Source organism: Kogia breviceps, chromosome 3 (assembly GCF_026419965.1).
Source record: "Kogia breviceps isolate mKogBre1 chromosome 3, mKogBre1 haplotype 1, whole genome shotgun sequence".
NCBI lineage: Eukaryota > Metazoa > Chordata > Mammalia > Artiodactyla > Physeteridae > Kogia > Kogia breviceps.
This window is the reverse complement of record NC_081312.1, coordinates 100,564,641-100,586,706: the sequence shown is the minus strand read 5'-3', so window position 1 is coordinate 100,586,706 and position 22,066 is coordinate 100,564,641. Positions and strand designations below refer to the sequence as shown.

The following is a 22,066-nucleotide window of genomic DNA, read 5'->3' as shown; positions in this document are numbered from 1 at the left end:
CCCAGATAGTGCCTCACCTCCTCTTCAGGGGAAGAGGGAACTAGGACCTAAGAAAACATAGTCAACCTTATAAACCAAAACATGATCCTATTAAATCCTAGGAGATAAACAGCAATGACTTGGGAAGAGAAGAAGAAAGGAAGAGTTAAGGAGATGAACAAAGCAGTGGCAAAATAAAAGTAAAAGAAGTCAGGCTTGCTTCTGAAGGAAAAAATCAGGTATCAAAAGGAGGAAAAAGCTTCAGGATTTGAAGAGGTTGAGGGCTGGGGGGAAGTGTTGAGGTCAGGAAGAATCAGAAACACAAAATTGGACAGAATGAAGTTACTTACCCTTTGCACTGTACAAGATCTCAGTGCCATAGCCCTCAAGAGGCCCCCCCCCCCTTTTTTTTTTTTTTTTTTGTGGTATGCGGGCCTCTCACTGTTGTGGCCTCTCCCGTTGCGGGGCACAGGCTCCGGATGCGCAGGCCCAGCGGCCATGGCTCACGGGCCCAGCCTCTCCGCGGCATGTGGGATCTTCCCGGACCGGGGCACGAACCCGTATCCCCTGCATTGGCAGGCGGACTCTCAACCACTGCGCCACCAGGGAAGCCCAAGAGGCCCCCTTATGTTTACTGTCAGTACCTTCTATTTATCCATCGACCAATACTTACTGAAAATCAACTATGTACGTGGCACTGTTCTAGACACTGGGAAAATAGTAATGAGCATTCATCTGGCACAAAGAACAAGATATATGCTATTGTTATTTAACTTTTTCAGGTCCTTTAACCCTCAATCAGATTATAAACCTTTTGAAGGCAATATATTTCAACTAGATTACAAACACCTTGAGAGTAAATATTATGTACTAAATGTCATTATCTTCATAGCTTCTTATATCTAGATATGACTGACACAGGATCTATTCATACCCCCGTGTTGCTACCAATAAAAAGGAAAATATTCATCATGACTATCTGCAGGTGAAGTTATGCCATCACAAACCAAAAGCAGCCAAAAGGGAGACCAGAACTGCACCTAAGTTCCTGGTTCTCTGTATTTCTGATAAATTCACTGGAATCAGTATTTCGCCATTTCCCTCCCAGATTTCTACACTCTCTTTCCACACTCAACTATTCCCCATACAGTGAAAATATGAGAAATCCATTTTATACATGGCAAACTTTTTGCTAAATTTAGTAATAAAGGAAAGTCAGAGAGAAAATAAGCTACAAGAGAAAGTGTCATAGTGCCAGTCACAGCTCAAGTAATGGTGGATCTAATCAAGTGGACCAGAGAGAAAGGAAAGGGTGATGCAGATGATCCTGAAGGTCCCCTTCCAGTGGAAAAAAAATTCATGAGTTCTCATATATGCACACAGATGCGGACAAAATAATTTTACAATGGGACTTAATTCCTTATTTGGTGACAAGGCATCATATGACACAAAAGAATCCATCAACCAGCCTGGTCTCCACATGGACAGTTTACACTGAGCAACACCCTTCCATCGTCTCCATCAAGTGGACAATAAGCACCAACATGTACTTCCAGATGTAGAGTTCTCCCAACTCAAATCTGTTCCCACTTCTAGAAAAGCAACTGAAAATACGTATCTTCCTAATGATGGATCATGAGCATTTTTTTCATTTTATAAAGTTGGCACATATAAAGGTGTACCACTTACTTGGCATTTAATCATATACCACTTTGAGACATATTGATTCTTACATTGCCTCATGTTACATCAGAAAAGTTCCTTAAGGGCAAAAGCTGTCTATGTCTTCTGCAACTCTGTACCTGCCATATCACAGTATCCAGAAAATATAGGCACCAGAAACAAAATGAAACAAACAAAAAAAACCACCACCACCAACCCGTCCAACACAGACACACACACACACACACACACACACAAACTGCTAGATAAATGGCTGACTTTCTATTTAACTTGGGATTCCTGGAAGGGTGCAATTGCATATTATATTCACTTACCTCTCTGTATGGTCTACAATATAATTAGCTACATCAGAGGAACATAAAGAGCTACTACTGAATTTAGGCCTCACATTTTTCACCTACAAAAACAGAAAGATAAATAATTCCTCCTATACTCTGATTCTGAAACAGTCTTTCATTCAAAAATAAAATATTTCTGGAGACATAATATATGCCAGATACTGAGGCCCTGAGGATACAGAGATAAAAGTTTAGGCCACTGAGGATACAGAGATAAAAGTTTAGGCCACTACCTAGAGGAGCATGGTCTAGTGATCATAATTTGAATTCCTCCATCTGGCCTCTGCACCCTGCGTGACCTTGGTCACACTCTGCCCAGGTCACCAGATGACAGCATTTCATATGTTTGCAAAGCAATCCATGTAAGCAGTGAGGAGGAGGAGGAGTAGGCTGGGGATGCCTATGGCTATGGATAAGACTGACAGAAAGGGGACAGCTACTGGGGAGGGGTGTGAAGACAGACACAGAGAAAGAGCCATATGCCTATATGGAAACATAGGGAAATAATTCTATCTGCCTGGAACTGTTCATTATCTCTATCATCTAAACAAGATGAGGGTTTCCCTCACACACTGAAAAACCCATTTTATTACACTGAATACTGCAGTCACTTCTGACAGCTTCCAATGGACTACAGAAATAAGACAAAAGAAAAACAAACTAACAAGCAAGAGAGCTTCATTTTAGTCATTAATTTATCTCCTTTCTATGCTTTTCTTCTCCTTACCTTACCCATGAGCTTAGAGTAACAAAATGCCCAAACCGAGGGATAGGTTAGAAGGGGAGAAACAAGGAGACTGCCTAATCTTGAGACAAATAAACTACATAATTAGCCTCTGAATTAGGGGGAATTGGTTATAAAAGTCCCCACTTTTAGACACAACAGATTTCTAGAGATGGATGTCTCAAAAGTGAATTGCCCTGAGGTGAAATTCTGATTGCATTTACAATGTATCTTAACTATGTCTGAGCTGTTACCTTTATCTGTTTAGACATGGATTGAGTCCTCAAATGAGCAAAATCTGCTGTGTAAATCAGCTACTTAATTAATTAGAAAAGTTTAGTAGGCTGCAGGGAGAGATTTGTTGAAATGGTGAATTAAACACTGTTACAGGAAGAGGCTTCCTTCACTTATTAATTCTATCATTAATCTACAAAATTTAAGTCAGTCAAGAGTAGTTGCTGTTTATGCATTTTTCACTTAAAGATAGTAGTTTAGGGTAAATATTTACTGAGAACCTACCATCTCCAAGGTGCTCAGCTCAAGAGCCCCTAGCATATGAGGGGAGAAAAGGCATAGAAAACAGTGTTATCCCCACAGAATTTAAATTCATGGTAAATCTAGTACAGTATATTCTCATATTAGCACTTTTAAAAGTACTGACAATCCTAACTCTGGTCTACTTGCTCACCAACTCTTCTGAAAACTGTTTCTTGCTTTTCAAACCTCTACATGCACAGCAGAAGACCTCACTTCCTTATTAAGAACATTCACCTATTCTACGCTCCTTCCCTCCAGTTCAAGAGTAGCCTTATCTCTCCTCCTCTCTGATCTACAAGTAAATCTTTCTACTTGTGCTCAGAACCAACCCCATATTCTCCCAACCTTCTCAGGAAACTTATATTATTATTTCGTTTTCCTTGTATATTCAAACTACCCCTCTCACATAGTCTTCCACTGCCTTTTAAACATGCTCGAGTCTTGCCCATTAAACACACACACACACACACACACACACACACACACACACACCCCATTCTTATTAGACTCAACCACTGCATTCAGTCATCCTCATTCACAGCTAAATTTCTGGAACTTTTCACAGTCTTCATTTCCTCCCTTCCCACTTGTCCCTCAACCTGCTTGCAAATTCCACTTAAAGCTCTTAGTAAGGTCATGGGTGACTCATGGGTAGCTAAATGCAAAACACATTTTTCACCTCTCACCATACTTAATCTACCAGCAAGTCTGATACTCCCTTCTTGACTTCTATGATACAACCCTCTCCTGGTTTTCCTCCTATTTCTCCATTCACTTCTTTGTCCTGTAACAGCCCATCCTCTCTACTCAACCATACACTCTAAGCAGATGACTCACAAACCTACAGCCCACATCTTTCACTACACTCCAGACTGTAACAAATTGCCCCCTGGATAAGGCATATCAAAATTCATTATATCCAAAATTAAGCTCATGCTCTTCTTGTCCCCCATAAACTTATTTCTTTCGCCTCAAAAAATAACATCAACCATCCTGCTATACAAATCCTAAAGAACCTTAGCAATCATCTTGGACACGTTTCTCACTGCAAAATCCAATCCATCACCAAATTCTATTTTATCACCTAAATGTCTTCCCATTCCATAAACTTTTCTGCACCTCCATCATTCTAATCCAAGAAATCATTGCAGACTGCCCAGACTACGGAACAGCCTATGAGGCAACACTAGCACTACCACCACACATGTATACACACTGTGGTTTTTTTTCCTTGCATGTAATATAATGGTTATTTAAATACCTTTTACTGGAATTTCAAATTCTTTAAAGTTAAGCAATGTAAAAATCACTTGTTTATATATATATATATATATATATATATATATATATATATATTCCTTCCCCATCTCATTCCCACTAAAATGAACTTTATCAAAACAGGGTTTAAGTTTGAATCATCCTCAACACTCCAACACAGAGCCTGACATACAGCATGTACTCAATAAGGGTTTACTGAATGAATGAGTCTGAAATTCAGTTTGGGAGAAAGAATTTTTTAAGTTTATATACGTAAGACTTTCAGTTTAACTTTTCATTTATGTTCCTGCTTCCCAAAGTTGAAGCAGTTAACAAAGCAAAACTAAAACTTTAAAAAATGTATTATAACTTTGAATCTTCCAGATATTACATTAATACAGTCCAAATTCTAATAAATTTCACATTTGAAAAATCATTTAAAGCCATTAGATATGATTATTCCCATGGAAAAAACAAAATAAAAGACTTTCAGTGAAATGGCAATCCTTTTCAATATTCCAAATGTTCATAGCTATAAAAAGACAATTCCTAAATATAAGTGAAATAGCAACTACCCTATCATATGAATTATATTCCCTTGGAGAGGAAGTTCATTCTAAAACACTATTTCTTTTAAATTCAGAAGCAATATTCTGGGGTTTTTTTCAGTCAACATTTAGAAAATATTTCTCAAGCTTTGTGAGTAAGAATTCTCACAGATGCTTCTTAAAATGCAGATTCCCAGGCCCCTGGAGCACAGATTTATCTCAGTATATGTATAATGATGCTCTGAAAAATACTGACTATACTTCAAGAATCACTTAGCCATGCTGCCATTGGCTAAAGCAACCAGTCCCTATGAAGATCTCAACTGATCTTAAAAGATACTCTAAACCATTGATTTGGGGGAGGAGGTGGGGGGAGGGGAACCTTACTTCTGTTTTCTTCTACCTCTTCCATAATTCATTTTCATCATGAAATTATCTTGTGTTATGGTACACAACAAATATTGATTAAATATTTCTCAATTGAAACTGAGTTGAACCACATTCATATATCATATTTACAGCTTGCAGAATTATACTTCATTTGTTTAATGTAATTAAAGGTATTAATACTTCACAATTATCTCACAAAGCACACCACTGCTTCCAGATGTTCTAACAATTGAACAAGTGTGAAAGCCACTGCATTAAAAACTGAAAACCTGGCAGCAAGTGTACTTTGTCATATCAAGTTTATAACATTACATAAATAATGTATTTAACCTAAGTTGAACATGAGGAAAATCAACTTATATCATAACAAAACATTAGTCAGGAAGATTCAATTTAAACAGCTTTTCCTAAATTGTACTATTCTTGTTGGATATAAAGTGAAGACAGCCAACATTCCTTACAGTATATTTTATGTCTATAAAAGAAATAACATTGTCCTTCCTGAAACAGCATAATGAAGCTAGCCATTTTCTTTTCCAATCCACCCTGTGGCCTCAGCTACCTGCTTTCCTAATTCCTTCTACTATACCTAATCATTCAAACCACTTCCAAAGAATGATTTTCAGACTGGCAAATTCTAGATTTAAGACTGAAGCAGATTCCTAATTCTTCTTCCTGTAAGTAAAAGGTTGCACAATGAATACATAACACTTCTACTTTTCTGTTTCATGTCCTACCTACCTTACTGAACTCTGAATTCCTTATTAAAAAGAAGTCATGCCATCCTACTTTCCATATATGTGTTACATATGAATAAATGCAATAATACGTGTAACATAAACCCTTATTATTTGATATGATCACCTTGTCAGAGAATACACTGAAATTTACTCTATATGGAAAAAAATGAGTAACACAGCCAATATTATAAATAAGATTTTAACTGGAATATTTTCTACATAAAGAACTATTTTAAAAAAAGAACTATTATCAATACTTTGTACCCATTTATATTTAACAATGGGTAAAAAAAATCAAAATTTTAAGAACACTGCTGTTGTCATTCTCCCAAAGAAAAGTCTTTCAGCCTCAGAGAAATGTATCTCTGCCTCAAGAATAGGTATATAAGATTGAGAGACTTGCTGAAGTCTGTAATCCCAAAACCTAGCACAGCCCTGAAAACATACTCAACATTCACAAAAATGTCTGTGGAACAAAAAAAATACCCCATTCCATAAGAGTTCGTATCAGGCAAGAGTTAATTAGCCTATTAGAGTCCTTCAGAAATTGCATTATTATAATCTATATGTACATAAAAGTAAAAAGAAAATAATAAAACTATTCTTTTTTAATTGGGTCAGACACCAAACTAAACTAACTGAAAAAGAGAAAACACACACAGTGTAGATTATCAGTTCAAGATGGCAAAACTGAGCTCATAAATGTAATCAATGCCTACCCAACACTCCACGCCCAATATCCGCTGAAATAATCAAAGGAATAGATTAAAAGAAAAACCCAGGGGAAAAATCTGTAGCCCACTGAAAATCACAGAACAGTGCCAACCATATGTGGGCCTGGGGTGCCTCCAAGAAAAAAGCCTGGCAAAGCACCTGGCAGAGCATTCACATTGCAGATCATGTGTGAAGTAAAGTTTTGAGACAAGGGGCAGAAAGAGAAGAGGCTGCTACTGCTAGTTCCACAGCCAACTGCCAGCATTTAAATTGTGAATTTTTTAATTCCAGCACTGAAAACAAACACTGTAGCAGTAAACCTATTTCACAGAAGTATGACTATACCTTGCACCCCTACTCCCTACAAACCAATGATCTAGCAACACAAAATTACTGCAAGTCTAAAATTTTCTCCTTTCATCTAGACCTGAAACATTGGAACATGAACCCACGTAAGTTTAAAAGAGTCCGTCTCAACTAGCAATACTCTGCATACACAGAAACCATCCCATCATCACAAGTACCCATCAACAGACACTTTAAAAGACCCAGGAGCTAAAGGAGTGACTGTTCTATCAACTAAAGCAAAATTTTTCACCTGGAAAATTTACTGAGAGAAAACTTTAAAGTACTAGAATTCCCAACTACAGAAATCTCAACTGTAGAAATCCTAAAAAAACTTAAGAGAATACCATGAACATGAAAAGAGAATAATCTGAAATCAGGACAGACTGCTTTCAGCCACAAAACAACTGAATAATTTTTTTAAAGAAATACAACAGGGGCAATAAATGCAGATTGCACATGACAAAAAACCAGACAAGCATGAAAATTTCTAACAGAACATAAATAAGAGAAAAGACGAAAGGGGCATTGCAAGAGTTCAGCTTCCAGGAATGACGGAGTAGGCAGTTCGGACCAACTCTTCCACTAAGGAGAAATAAAGAAACTAGACAAAATACAAAAGATCTGTGTGAGGGCAATCAAGGTCATGAGGGGTTAAGGGACCAAGATCTAGAAAATGAGAAAATCAAAATAAATAAACCTGGTATTTGGAGCTGTTTTTTTTTAACCTAGAGGTATCTGTGGATTCTAAAGGCCACTACTGCTGAAGAGGCTGAGAGATGAGCATAGCTCTTGATAGATGTAAGCCCTGAGGGGACAAAAATTGGAGTGAGGACCTGCCAAGGAGGAGGATAAACCTCTTACTTAAACTGCGGATTAGGACCTCAAAGGGTTACATACAAGAAATAAAAGTAAACCCAAAATATTTCAGCTCATAAGGTCTGAAGCCCAATTTTAAATCATCTCGATCCCTGAATGGATTAAAGTGACCTGAGATTATTAGTGACTTTATATAACCACATTCCAGAAGAGAAGCAAAGGTAAATCCTTTCTGAGAGAAGATAGTAGCATTCAGATTATGTCTATAATTTTTCATAAACAATCCCTGGCACTCAATCACAAATAAACAAGTACATGAAAACACAAGACAACCCCAAAACCAGGAGAAATAACAAATATAAAAGCAAACCTTCATGGTAAACACATATGACAGGATGGATTAAGGAATAAAGATACAGTATGGAGAATTTCAGCAGAGACCTAGAAACTATAAAAGAAAACAAAACAGACATTCTAGATCTGAAAAATACAATAAATGAAATTAAGAAATCAATAAATGGAGTGTTGCCTCTGGTTAGAATGCAGAAAGTCATAAGAGACTGTCATTCTTACCTCAACAACCAAAACAACACAGATAAACTACAAAAACCATAGTTTTTCTGAAACCATCAGAATGACGAGGACTCAAAGAAGCCTTAAGCCTAAACTCCCATGGGGAAGAAAAAATATTTGAAGAGATAATGGCCAAGAACTTTCCAAAAATGATGAAAGTAATCATTCCACAGATACAAGAAACTCAGCAAGAATGATAAATACAAAGAAAATCACAACGAAGCTCATCACAGTGAGATTTCTGAAAATCATAGATAGAGAGTAAATCTTAAAAGTGTCCAAAGGGGGAAAGAGGGAGGGAAGCACATTCCCCACAAGAGAGTAAAAATAAGACTTATGGCTGATTTCTCATCAGAAATGGAGTTCAGTGGACAATGGAATGACATTCTTAAAGGGCTGAAAGAAAAAAACTGTCACCTAGAATTCTACATCGAGCAGCCTCCACCAAAAATATCAAAATTGAAGACGAAATAAAGATGTTTTCAGACAAACAAAAGCTGAGTGAATTCATCTCCAGAAGACCTAACTAAATACTGAAGGATATTCTCCAGGCAGAAGGAAATGACCCCAGATAGAAGCTCAGAGATGCAGAAAGAAATGAAGAACAACTGATAAATAAAAGCAACATAGGTAAATCTAAATCAATAATGGCTTATAAAATAATAATGTCATGTGGCTATCAAATATAAACAGAACTAAAATACATAACAATAATAACAAAAATTAGAAGAAAAGGACAAATAGAATTAAGGTGTTCAAAAGGTCTTGTATTATCCAACAAATGGTAAAAGTAACAAGTCAAAGATACATTTAACACATTTTTGACTGGAGATGTATTATGGCCAAATCCCCCAGTCAATAATGTGTTAAGAACCACTAAATGAATAGTAAAAGAATATATAACTGGTAAACTAAAAGAGAGGGAAAAACTGCATAACTGAAGATAACCAAAAGGCATCAAGAAAAAAGAGAAAGGGGACCACAGAACAGGCAAAGCAATGAGAAGTAAATAATAAAAATGTTAGATTTAAAGCTGAATATATTAGCCATTACATTAAATGTAAATAGACTAAGAGCTCTAGAAAAAAAAGGCAAAAATTGTCAGTCTAAATAAAGAAGAAAACCTAAGAGTATGCTACATACACAACATAAATATAAGAAAAATATAAATATAAAATGTAAATATAAATCACCTCTCCATTTCATAACAAAAGATAAACTTCAGAATAACAAAAGTGAGCCTCTTCAAGAAATAGTTTACTGATCAAGAACATTTTTGTTGCCTCTGCCTCAACTCATACTGCTCTTCATTTTACTCTCCTTGCCAGAAAATCCTGCCCATCTAAAAAGCCTACTCACGCCTTCAAAACCAGCTCAAGACCAGCTCCTCGAAGAAACTTGTTAACCAAATATTCCAAACTAAACAAATCCTTATCCTTCCCCACATAAGCTTACTCATTTAACAATCAAATTATACACAGCCATCAGATAATATAAACCGAATTATATAAGTTTCATCTAATTTTCATGTATTTTTAGCCTCTCCATCCAGTTTATGGAAATAATAAAAACAACAACAGTTTACATTTAATGAGTGATTAAGATAAACCAGGCTCTGTTCTAAGCACAGACACATACTAACTCATTGTTTACCTCAGTTCAGAGTAATAAATTATTATCTATGTTATTTACAGTAAAAAATTGGGGGCACTTCCTGGTGGTCCAATGGATAATACTCCACGGTCCCTATGCAGGGGGCCCAGGTTCGAACCCTGGTCCAGGAACTATATCCCACATGCAGCAACTAAAGGATCCTGCATGCCGCAACGAAGACCCAGCACAGCCAAATAAATAAATAAATGTTTTAAAATAAATAAATAAATAAATATCTTACAATTCTTTAAAAAAAAAAAAAAAGTTCAGAATTGCCTTTTAAGCTTCCCCTCTCCCTGCCTAGCACTCTAACCCAGGGCCACACCATGCATGTAGAATGGAAAAGAACAAACATTATGTTAGTACTATCCCATTTATTCACACAGATGTTTCTGAATAAAATATCCAGGGGCAAAATGAACTTTATCATTTTACATAGTTCTAATTCTAGGTACTTATCTTGTTCTGCAGACAGAGTAATATTTCCTTCCTTTGGACACCCAATGATGGGTATATATTCAAGTCTTTGCCCTAGGTTTTCTTCTCCCTTCCTGAGTGAAATGATGTAGTCTCATGGCTTGAACTATCACCTCTATCAGATAATTCCTGAACCTATATTTTCTAGCCAGAGGTCTAGAGAGACCTCTCATCTGAGCCCCAATTCTGTAATACCTTTACAGAGATGATCTGCTGACATCTCAGGCTCAGGGTATCCAAAAATGGAAATCATATCCTGTCCCTTAAACTTGTCTTTCCTACTACACCTTAATCCATTTTCCACTTTAAACCACCTCAGTATCTTGAGTCAAACTGGCATGCAAGTATTTGATTAACTGAACTTACTCTAAACTAAAATTGCTCTGTCTTAAAAGAGGTAATAGCATCTGTTTCAATTCCTATTTTTCACTCAAATCAATGAGTTTTTTTTCCTTCAAAGTAGAACAGTTTGAAAGTTTATGAATCCATATCAAGCAAACATGAGCAGTGGTTAGCAGAAGTCAGGTAAGCAGACTGACTCGACCATTCTATGCACTTCTCATTACATGAAAAACCACAAGTAGCCATGGGAGTTTTGACAGTTATAAGTTTTAAATTGTTCCTATTCTTAATTACATTGTTTAATTTACATTTATAAATGAACCATTAATTCAAGACAGGATAAAGGAATATGAACAAAAGACAGACAATTCTCAAAAATAATATAAACCATTAATAAAAATCTGAAAGATGCTCAATTCCATTAATAATTTTAAAATATAAAATTTAAAGAGATATACATTTTCATCTATCAGACTGGCAGAGACTATGAGATCTGAAAATAACTAGTATGTTGGCAAGGGTGTGGGGAAACAGCACTCTCTCATTTGCTGTTGATAGAGAAAAATCAGCTTTTTGGAGAACAACTTGGAAATAACTAGCAAAAAATTTAACACACATGCTCTTTTACCCTACAATTCCACATTTACAAACTTATTCTATACTATACTTGAACATGTGCACAAAGACATTTTGAAAAAGTGGGTTCACTGCATATGTTTGCAATAAAAAATTTGGGAGCATCAAAAGGAATTGGTTAAATAAATTATGATACATCTATAAAATACCATGTGGCTATCAAAACAACTGTGATAAATTTGTATGTACTCATATGGAAAGATGTCCTAAAACACACTGGAAAACAGTATGCACAGCACTACCTCACTTGTTAGTGTTGTTATACATGTATATATTATATATTTTAAATATTTAATTGTATATATAAAACAGAAAGTCCATAGCTATTAAAAGTGATTATCACTGGGGAGAGGGTTGGAATGTATGATCTCACTTTTTATTTTACATACTGTTTGAAAATTTTAAAATATTTTTTATTTTCTTAAAATCAAACCAACAATTAATTTTACCCCCAAATTTAAAGTTGACATACATATCTTAGCCATTAGGGTTAAAAATGCTGCTAATAGAGAAATTCTATGGCTTTGAGGGGTAGGGACTAGCAGAGACGGAACCCTGCCCTGGCACCTCACCTCTTTTCCTATTCGTACTTCCTTTTCTCCCACCTCAAGTGTCAGCCTGGACTCACACTAATTTGAGGTGAGATGGGACTCCAGAGATTTCTGAGGGAAGATATTTCTTCCCAGACGGCAACTGTATCTATAGGAGGAGAGGCAAAAGAAATGGCCAGAGGCAGGAAATACCCATTGGCAGTGATGGAGAGGGAAAGAAACTTTCCTCAACCTGGCTGAGACAACCATTTCTGTTTAAGGAAGATCTGTGTTCTTATGTTTATTTTAAATCTTCTTCCTTACAAAGGTGACTAATTGCTGTTGTTAGGGGGCATTTCAAGACAGTCTTTCTACCACTTCTGATCAACTATTGACTTAGAAATAAGACAATACAGTTTGTTAGAACTACATATGAATTAAAGATAAATAGGCTCTAAATAAAGACTTTTGGGACTCTGAGAAACTTATTTACTTCAATGTACAGACTTTGAAAATTATTTCTCTTATTCCCTAGTCTTCAGTTACGTTCTGGAGGTGAGGGTGCATGATGGTTGAGTTCTTTGTAGGTGCGGTGCTATTAATAAAGGGGTTATCGCCATAGGAAGTGTACATACAATCTCCTGGACACACAACACTGTGTAAATTTAAAACTACTAATAACTCAACTTCAAAAGCTTTCAACTATTAACCAAAAAGATCCTCAAATTTTAGTTTTTACATTAAAAGTCATGCTATGAATAAAAATTATAAATAAAACTTATAATTTGTTATTCTATTCCCTGAATTTGTATATGATAATGCTATCATCTTAACTAGACCTTACATATAAAGATATTTCCTGGTAAATTTTTTTTTTACTTATTTACTTTGCACCTGAAAAACAAAGGTTCTGTATTCAGCTTCCATGTGGTATCACTTTAAAAATTCACTCTGCTCAGGACTCCTCAGTAAGTTTTACTGGCTATTACTGACCAGTAATAAATCCTGAAAACCTGTACAATCAATCTCCGGATTTCCTGAAGACATGGAAGTAGCTGCACCCCCAGATGGCTCCATTATTAGCATTCTCATATATTCAAACATTCCAGTAATCATTTCACATAGAGGAAATGAAAAATAACTCCCTCTGAGAGTTCTAGTCTACTGACCGGTTAAAACTAAGTTGGGACTACTCTAAAGACATAGAACCAAAATTATGAGAAAAGTAGTACTATTACTTGATTAATAGCACAATGATTCCAGAATTTGTTTCTCCACCTACAGCAGTAATTACACTTTCTCTCTCCAAATTATTATCTCTGTTATTAGACCAAGGATAGAAAACATGTCCAGTTCATCTTAGTATCTCCACAGTGCATGGCTTTGTGCATAACTATACCTCAAAGATAACATATTTGCAACTAGTCAAAATTACCTAAATTTCTAGTTTTGGCTATACAAGAACTATCCAACTGACTACAAAGTTAAATGTAAACATTCTTGCCATAAAACAAACTTAAAGGAGGTTATTTCTTAATGCCATCCACAGCAACATGGATGGGCCTAGAGATTATCATATTAAGTGAAGTAAATCTGAAAGACAAAAACAAATAACATATATATCACTTATATGTGGAATCTAAAATATGACACAAACGAACCTATTTACAAAACAGAAACAGACTCACAGACATTGAAAACAAATTATGGTTACTAATGGGGAAAGGAGATGGGAAGGGATAAATTAGGAGTTTGGGATTAGCAGATACAAACTACTATATACATAAAACAGATAAACAACAAGGTCCTACTATATAGCACAGGGTATCCTATAATAAACCGTAACAGAAAAGAACATGAAAAAGAATATATATGTATAACTAAACCACTTTGATGTACATCAAAAATTAACACAAACTTGTAAATCAACTATACTTCAATAACAAATTTTTAACAGGAGGTTATTTCTCATGGTTCTTTTTAATAGGAAAAGCAAAGACACAAACTGAAATTCAGACTGCCCAACTGCTAACTCCTTAACAAGAAGAACTCAAGTACTGATTTTAGTAAAATAGGACATATAAAACCACTCACTACCTCTCTCTCTCCTTTACATAAGGAAGTCAAAGGCAGAATCAAAATATCAGCTAGATCAGTAACCTTGCCAGTTTACTTTACATCCGTTATAAGCCTAAGAGTAAGTATCTAATATTTCAAGTAGTACTGCAACTTAAAATATATCACAATTGCTTAACACTGAAGCTTTATTTCTTGAAATCAGCCCTAAAGCTATTTTTGCACATATAAAATAAAATCATACACAATCATTTACGGGCAACTTAAAAGATTTTCCCAATCATATCCGACTTAACACTAGAAAAAAAAAGATGCATAGTAACTTGGGCTTTATAGAATGACAAAAGGTAATTCTTGAATCAAAGAACAGAAACGATCAGTGTTCAAACACAAAACTTAACAGAAGTCATTTAGCTGAGATGAATCTACCACTCAATTTTATAGACTTCAGAGTTATAGAAACTTGGAGATAGAAGGGACCTTTAAGATTACCTATTAATTATTAATTAATTCCTTCAGTTAACAGATGAAACGGAGAAGCTATGGGACCTGCATTTGAAAATAATGGCCTTCAGGTCACAATTAAAGATGAAAATATCTTGAAGAAATCGTAAAAGTACTGGTCAATGAATGGTATTACTCAATGGTATGATTACTCTTCTAAAATAAATGGAACCCTGACTCCCACATACACACACAAATTATCTTTTCACCAATAATCCTATACAAGGGAATCCAAAATATGGAAGGAAAGACTACATGTGGAAAGATGTTCATTACAGCATTCTTTATTAGAACAAAATACTGAAAACAACGTCAACATCTATAAAAGGAGAATAACTGTTAGCAGCAGTATGCAGTATAATAAAGAGCATAGGCTTTCGACCTGTAAAGGACTGGATTTGAATGCCGACTTTTCCACATGAGAGCTGTGAGGCCTATGACAAGTCACTTAATATTTGACACTCAGTTACCTCAACTGTAGAATGGGGAGATATTACCATCTTCCTCACAAGGATGTATAAAGGATTAAATGCATGTAATAGAGTGGTACAGTGCCTACAGCTCAGTGAGTATTCAATAAATACTACTTTTATTGGCCACTATTAATATTACATTCATTCAATGAAATAGGATACAGGCGTTTTAAATAATGATTATAGGAAAATCTGTATTCAGTGGCATGGAAAGATCTCCAACGCATTGTTAAGTGAAAAACAAGTTGAAAAACAATAAGTAGTATGATCCAGCTTATGTGTAAAAAATAAAACTATACACACATATGTAAATACAGAAGGAAAAGTATTAACAGTGGTTATTTATGGGTTAAAAAAAGGAATCTGTTGGTGGAAGTTTTACTTTATGTACTTTCTTTTTACTTCAAACAAACATGTATTTAAGTATTTTTTAAAAACTTTAATTGATTTAAAGATAGTGCAGCAACAAAGAAAAATGGAATAATGCACATATAAGGTTGTACATACATCATGATTACAACATAAAAATGTGCCATATAGATAGTGACTAGAAAGAAATATACCAAAAGTATACCAGTGGGTCTAAATGAAATTTTTTGTCTGTTTCCAAAATTTTATTAGTCAAAAAACTCCTTTGATTCTAAACAAATCCAAAACTGGGGTTATATTTTAATATCATCTTTCACTGGCTTGTGTCTCATGACAAAGTCAATTTTTAAAAATCATAAACACAAGACTTTTCCTCACCTCATTAGCTCTCTGGGTCAATCATATCTTACCTATAGTCATTTCCACTGACTGTTCTCTTATTGTTGATGCAATTTTACCTAGAAGCCAAAATGCCTACCAATGGCATGGTAAATACCTCCCAACCACACAAAAGTCAGTAATAAAATGAAGGGTTTGGCAAGAAAGACTGAAATAAACAGAGCTTCCACATAATGAGATTAATGTTACCCCTATATTTTATATTAGCATAGAGAAAACTCGTAAAGAAGAAACCAACAATGATCAGTTGCTGGGAAAAAAACTACACTTTCAAAAAATTTAATAGAATTATACCATATTTTTAAGTTTACAAAAAAGCATTAAAACCATTCTATACAGACACTGTACTTTACAGTTTATAAGCAATTTTACATTTCATTCTTCTGACAACTCAGTTAGGTAAGCAAGGTATTATTTTTGCCTGCCTATAGGCCCCAACAGACATATGGAAATGTGTAGAACCATGAGTCACATCCAAATCCTCTGCCTCCATATCCCAAGTCGTTTTTCACCATTCTACATATTAACTTTCATATGGTTTACTAAAAGCGGTCACGTTTCTTATCTCCTTTGAACATTCATCCTGGAAATCTATGAACTCCTTTATACTTCATCCTGTTAGGCAGGCAAAGCAGGGCATCGGTCTCTGTTTACAGATCAATTAGTATGATCACTGATCTTTCCAAAGATGACAAAACAAATAAATATTAAAATTGCAGCATATCCAGAAGAAGATGACCAAACTCACAAAAGGTCAAAAACTAAGTAAGATGAAGAGTGGCTGAAGGAATTAGGATGATTAATTTAGAAAGGAGAGAGCAACACACACACACACACACACAAATTTTGTCATCAGACATGTGAAGGACCATCATATAAAGGAATCAGATTTGTGCTGTAAAGTCCGGGAGTTAAAAGAAATTCAATATTCATTCAATAAACAATTAATGGGGATCTACTCTGTGCTAGATGCTTGTTCTACACCACATAAGAAAAGTCCGAATGCTCAAGAGGGTCAGACTAGTAGAGGAGACAAGAAAGAAATAACACAAGATGAAAAGGACTCAGAAAGCTATGGGCACACAGAGAATGATGACTCTAACTCTCTTGGGGGAGGGGGCTAGTAGAAAAAAATGCACTGAACAGATGAGTAGGTGGGAAGTGGCATTAACAGGAAGGAAGGGGACTTCTCTGGTGGTGCAGTGGTTAAGAATCCATCTGCCAATGCAGGGGACACAGGTTCAAACCCTGGTCCGGGAAGATCCCACATGCCACAGAGCAACTAAGCCTGTTTGTCACAACTACTGAAGCCTGCACACCTAGAGCCCATGCTCCACAACAAGAGAAGCCACCGCAATGAGAAGCCCTGCACCGCAATAAAGATGAGCCCCCGCTGGCCGCAACTAGAGAAAGCCCAAGCGCAGCAACAAAGACACAATGCAGCCAAAAATAAATAAATAAATAGATTTATTTAAAAAAAAAAAAAAAAAAAACAGGAAGAAAGAACAGCATGTGCAAAGGCCTGGAGACCTGAAGCTCTGCAGTTAACCTGGAGTGGTGGAGCACCAGGTACACATTAGAAGTGCCAAGAGATGAGGCTTTAAGCTGGGAGTGTGGGAGGCCTGTAGTAAGGAACACAAAAGGTCTCACAATCTTCATGCCAAGAAGTTCAGACTCTAACACTCAAGCTATAGAACACTAATAACTACGAGTTTACAAGTAACAGAGTGGCATGCCCAGAAAAATATATGAGAAAGTTCATTCTAGCAGGAGGACAGACTTCTAGATGCTAACAGAGGAGATAAAGAGATTAATTACAGAGCCACTATTGTTACTCTAGGTGGAGTGATGATGATTTGAGAAATATCTAGGAGGTTAAAAAAAAAAAAATCAAGGAGAACTACTGGCTATGGGAAAGAGGGAAGTAGGAGAGTCCAGGATGACTTCTAGATCTCAACTTGGTTGACTGATGAACAGTGATGTCCAAGGTGGGTAACACAGGAAGTCAAGTCGATGCAATCATTCAAACAATGTGAGAGTCCTGGACCAGAAATTGGTTTGTTATTGTCTGGAGAGAGGGGATGAGGGAAGAGGTACAAAGATGAGTTTACCTTTGGTCTTGTGTAATGCAAGGTACGTCTTCAGTGAAGCTATAGAGTGACACGTGAAGCAGAGTGGACTAGGCGAGTCATTAGCTTACAGTAGCAACTGAACACAAGTAAAGTATACAGAATGAGATCAACCTTAGATACCAATATATGATGAGAAGATGAAAGAAAAACCTGAAAACAAATGAAGAATTGATCAGAGGAGTATGAGATGAATCAGGAGATAGGGTGGTGCCAAAAAAAGGCAGGAGAAGATAAAAAAATTCAAGAAGGTAGGGAGGGTGAAAATTAAAGTTAAATGTACTACATAAAGCAAAGTTTACTAAAAGAAGTTATTCAAAACAGGAATAGACTACCTTGTGAGGTAATGAATCACATCATCAAGTTAATGATTCAGGCAGACAGAGTCACCTATGCAGGATGTTGACAAGAGGATTCTTACCTTAAATGAGAAGTATAGCTACATGACCTCTATAGTACACCTCTGAAGTCTAGGTCAAGGCTAGCCTCAGCATCATTAGGACATCAAATGTTCTTTTGCAATCTGATCAGAGAATTGGATATTTGATTATTCTAAGAAAAGTTTTAAAAAACAATTTCTACATATTTCATGTAACTCAGAAGCAACCAATACTGGATTAAAACTTTTCACTATTTCTGCTCTTGGGACACAAAAAATTGATGCTGAAATAGTAGAAACAGCTGATCTAGTCTACTTCAAATTGATTTCAAATAAGCTCTCACATTGTCTTCCTAACGTTCTCCATTCTGGCATCCCAATCCCACCTGAGCACCATTCCTTAACCTGTTCACTCTGATTAGAGAAGACCTGCAATGCACAGGTGGCTTTGTCATGTCGTCTTTCCCTAGGTCCCTGTATATCTTTTCAGTAATCTGCCCCTCCTTGCTTCCTAAAGCCAGACTGTGTGCCTAATCATTTCCAACCCTCTGCCACTGCTGACCATTTTCTATCACCAGTCCTTCTCTCTTTCCTCCACCTCCTCATGTCTACCCAATGTTGGAAAAACACTCCATTTATCCTGTTGTTCCACATCCTATTGTTCTCCTTGTACTACCAAATATCTCCATACCTTACCACCTATTCACTGTAATCCCCTACAGAAAGGTATCTCAGCTACCCCTCTACAGAAATTAAAAAATTAAACCACTTATGAATGACATCTGATTTATTGAAACAGCTTGTTCCATTGCTGCTTACTCCCTTCTCAATCCCCTTGATGTCTCTGCAGCTTGTAAAAGAACTGACCAACACTTCCTTGCTGCAGTTATTCCTTTCCCTTTTGCAGTGAGGCAGAATGGTTTGTGGAAAGCACTCTGCACAGGATCAGAAGATCCGTGCTCTAGACCCAACCATACCGCTAATTAGCTGTGACTCTCCTCACCTCCACTCCTACTCAGATCTCACTTCTGAGACACCCTGACACCCAGTCTAGGTTAGGTCCCTGCAGTATATGCTTTCTCAAAACCTACTCTTCTCCTCAGTAGTGCTTATCACAACAACTTAATTACTATATAATTAGTGGCTAAATGGCTATCTTTCCCACCCACGCGCCAGATGTCAAACTCCATGAAGGCAAAGTGTACATTTCAGCCATGCTTTACACCTCTCATCAGCACAAAATAAAAGCCCATCAGTTGAATTAATGTTGAGACAGATGTCATGACTTCCTAAGAGACTTATTATTTTTATTAATCTAAAATTACTAGCACTTTACTTACAAAATTATTGACAAAATTTTTAAGCAGTAACACACACATAATAGGATGAATTTTACATGTAAAATGAAATAAGAGTCTTCCAAGGTAGTTACATTTTTCTTGCCTATCCATAAGAATAGAAAGGGTTGGATCAGTTACCTACATTTCAGGACCAACATGTGTACTCTAGGCTGAATGTGCAAGTGGGATACTAAAACACTATTGTTTATGTGGCTGTTTTGATAATACCCATTGGTACTTCAGGGTTAAAGCACTTAACACTACCAAAAGCCATGTGCTACATATACTCTGTAAGAATATCAAAAGAAAGCTTTTATCAGCCAAATTACATTGCAGTGTGATTTTAAATATAAACCAGGGAAAAACAAGTAATGGTTTAGTAAATAGAAGCTGCCACTGTGCCTGACAAGATGACTTTCAAATACAGAAACTTCAGATCTCATGCAAGTAGGTGAAAGTTGTCAAGTTTTATGATACACCACCTTGGTCAAACAATTTAAACAGATTACATGCTAATTTGTCCTTCATTTGCTGTGTCCCGCTCCTCAATTACACTGTAAGGTCCTTACGGGCAGGTTTGGCGTTTTGTTAATTGGTCCCCTTAAATAAAAGGGAATGCAGGTGACTTCAATAATCTATGATATAGAAAACCTGAAAATGGCTTTTGTGGCTAAATATACTTAGATATTGCCACTTGAAAACAACGTACAAGTACTTAAAATCCGATGCTTAGACAATTCCCTAGGTTAAGAGCGGTTAACAGGCTGTAAATATAGTTGTAATTCCCAGGAAAGAACAAGCATTTTCATAACGGAAACACTAACAGACAGAATCACTTGGAGCTGTTCTCCAAGGCGCCCTCATCGTTAAGTCAACACCACTGGTTATGAGGGGACAACCGTGTCCCTCGGACACCCTCTCTCTTCCACAGCCTCGGGGCTACAAATCCCGCACGAGGAGTCCCTCAAGATCAACCAGCGCTTTCCTGAGACTTCAGCTGGGAAATCCCTGGCCAGGGAATGCGGAGTTCAAGCCCCCCTCCCGCTCTCTTTCCTGAAAATTAATGAATTGGCCGTACGATTGTTTATTTAATGAGGTGTGTAGTGGCCTCTACTGGTGCTTGTGTGAGCACAAGAATGTCCCACTCTTACAAGTGGGATGAGCCTGGGGGAGGGGAGGGAGGCGAGGGGTGAACCTGCCTCCGGGTACAAAGCGCAGAACTATAGCCCGGAGCCCCCGATGCGCCCCCACGGCTGCCCCTCCCCCGGCAGCGCCCCCGCCAGCCCACTTCACTCTCTACCCTGCGCGACCCCCTTTCTCCTCGGCAACCCTAGACGAGGCAGAGAAGTTCCTACACGTTTCCTCCTGGATCCTAAACAAAAACACCGCAGCGGCCGCCGCCGGTGCCGGTGCCGCGCCCCCGCCCCCACCCCGCGCCTCCCGGGCCCGCACCCCGCGGCCGCCGCTTACCTGGGGACTGCGGCGGGGAGCCGCTCCTGGCGGCCGCGGCGCCCGACGCCCGGCGCTCGAGCAGTAGCAGGCAGCAGAGCCAGAAGGAGGAGGTGCTGAGGAGTCGCCGGGCTCTCCGCTCCGCCGCCATCTCTTCCCCGCGAGCGGCGGCGGCGGCAGCGCGGCGGAGCCCTCGCCTCCTTCCCTCCCGCGCGCCTCAGCCGGTCCCTCGCTGCAGGCTAGGCTCCCGCGACTGCCGCCGCCGCCGCCGCTGCTCCAGCCCGGCCCGGCCCGGCCCGCGCGGCCCCTCTCGCGGGAGGGGAGACTCGGGGGCGCCTCCCTCCTGCAGTGGGGAGGAGAGGGGAGGAGAGCGGAGAGCGGGGAGTCACTACATTCCGGGGCGGGGAGGTGGGTCCGTCTCCAGGTTCCAGGCGCCGCCACCCACCGCCGACTCCGGCTCCACACAGCAGCGCAAGGGGGGCGGAGACCACGGGCGGCAGGGGTGGGGGGCGGGGACCCGGGGCGCGCACCCCCGCGCACGCGCAGGCGCGCGCCTCCCTCGCCCACACACCCTCGGCTCCGCGCGCGGCCCGCCCCCGCTCCAATCCCGGCTGCCGCCTCGCGGGCTGCGGCGGCGGGCACGCTCCCCTCCCCCTTGTCCCC

General features: G+C 38.2%; 1 protein-coding gene across 19 annotated transcripts in view; it reads right to left on the bottom strand.

The window, feature by feature from the left end:
* NEO1 (neogenin 1) overlaps positions 1-21,679 on the bottom strand; it is a 248,708-nt gene extending 227,029 nt beyond the window's left edge. For 13 of the 19 annotated variants that reach the window (XM_067029313.1, XM_067029319.1, XM_067029325.1 and 10 more), the window contains exon 1: positions 21,425-21,648. In XM_067029313.1, the coding sequence (XP_066885414.1) occupies positions 21,425-21,554 (130 nt within the window). In that variant the 5' untranslated portion in view covers positions 21,555-21,648. Of the gene's footprint in view, positions 1-21,424 lie in introns of all 19 variants that reach the window. The other 6 variants (XM_067029328.1, XM_067029315.1, XM_067029317.1 and 3 more) reach the window with 3 other exon arrangements.
* Positions 21,680-22,066: the final 387 nt, after the last annotated feature.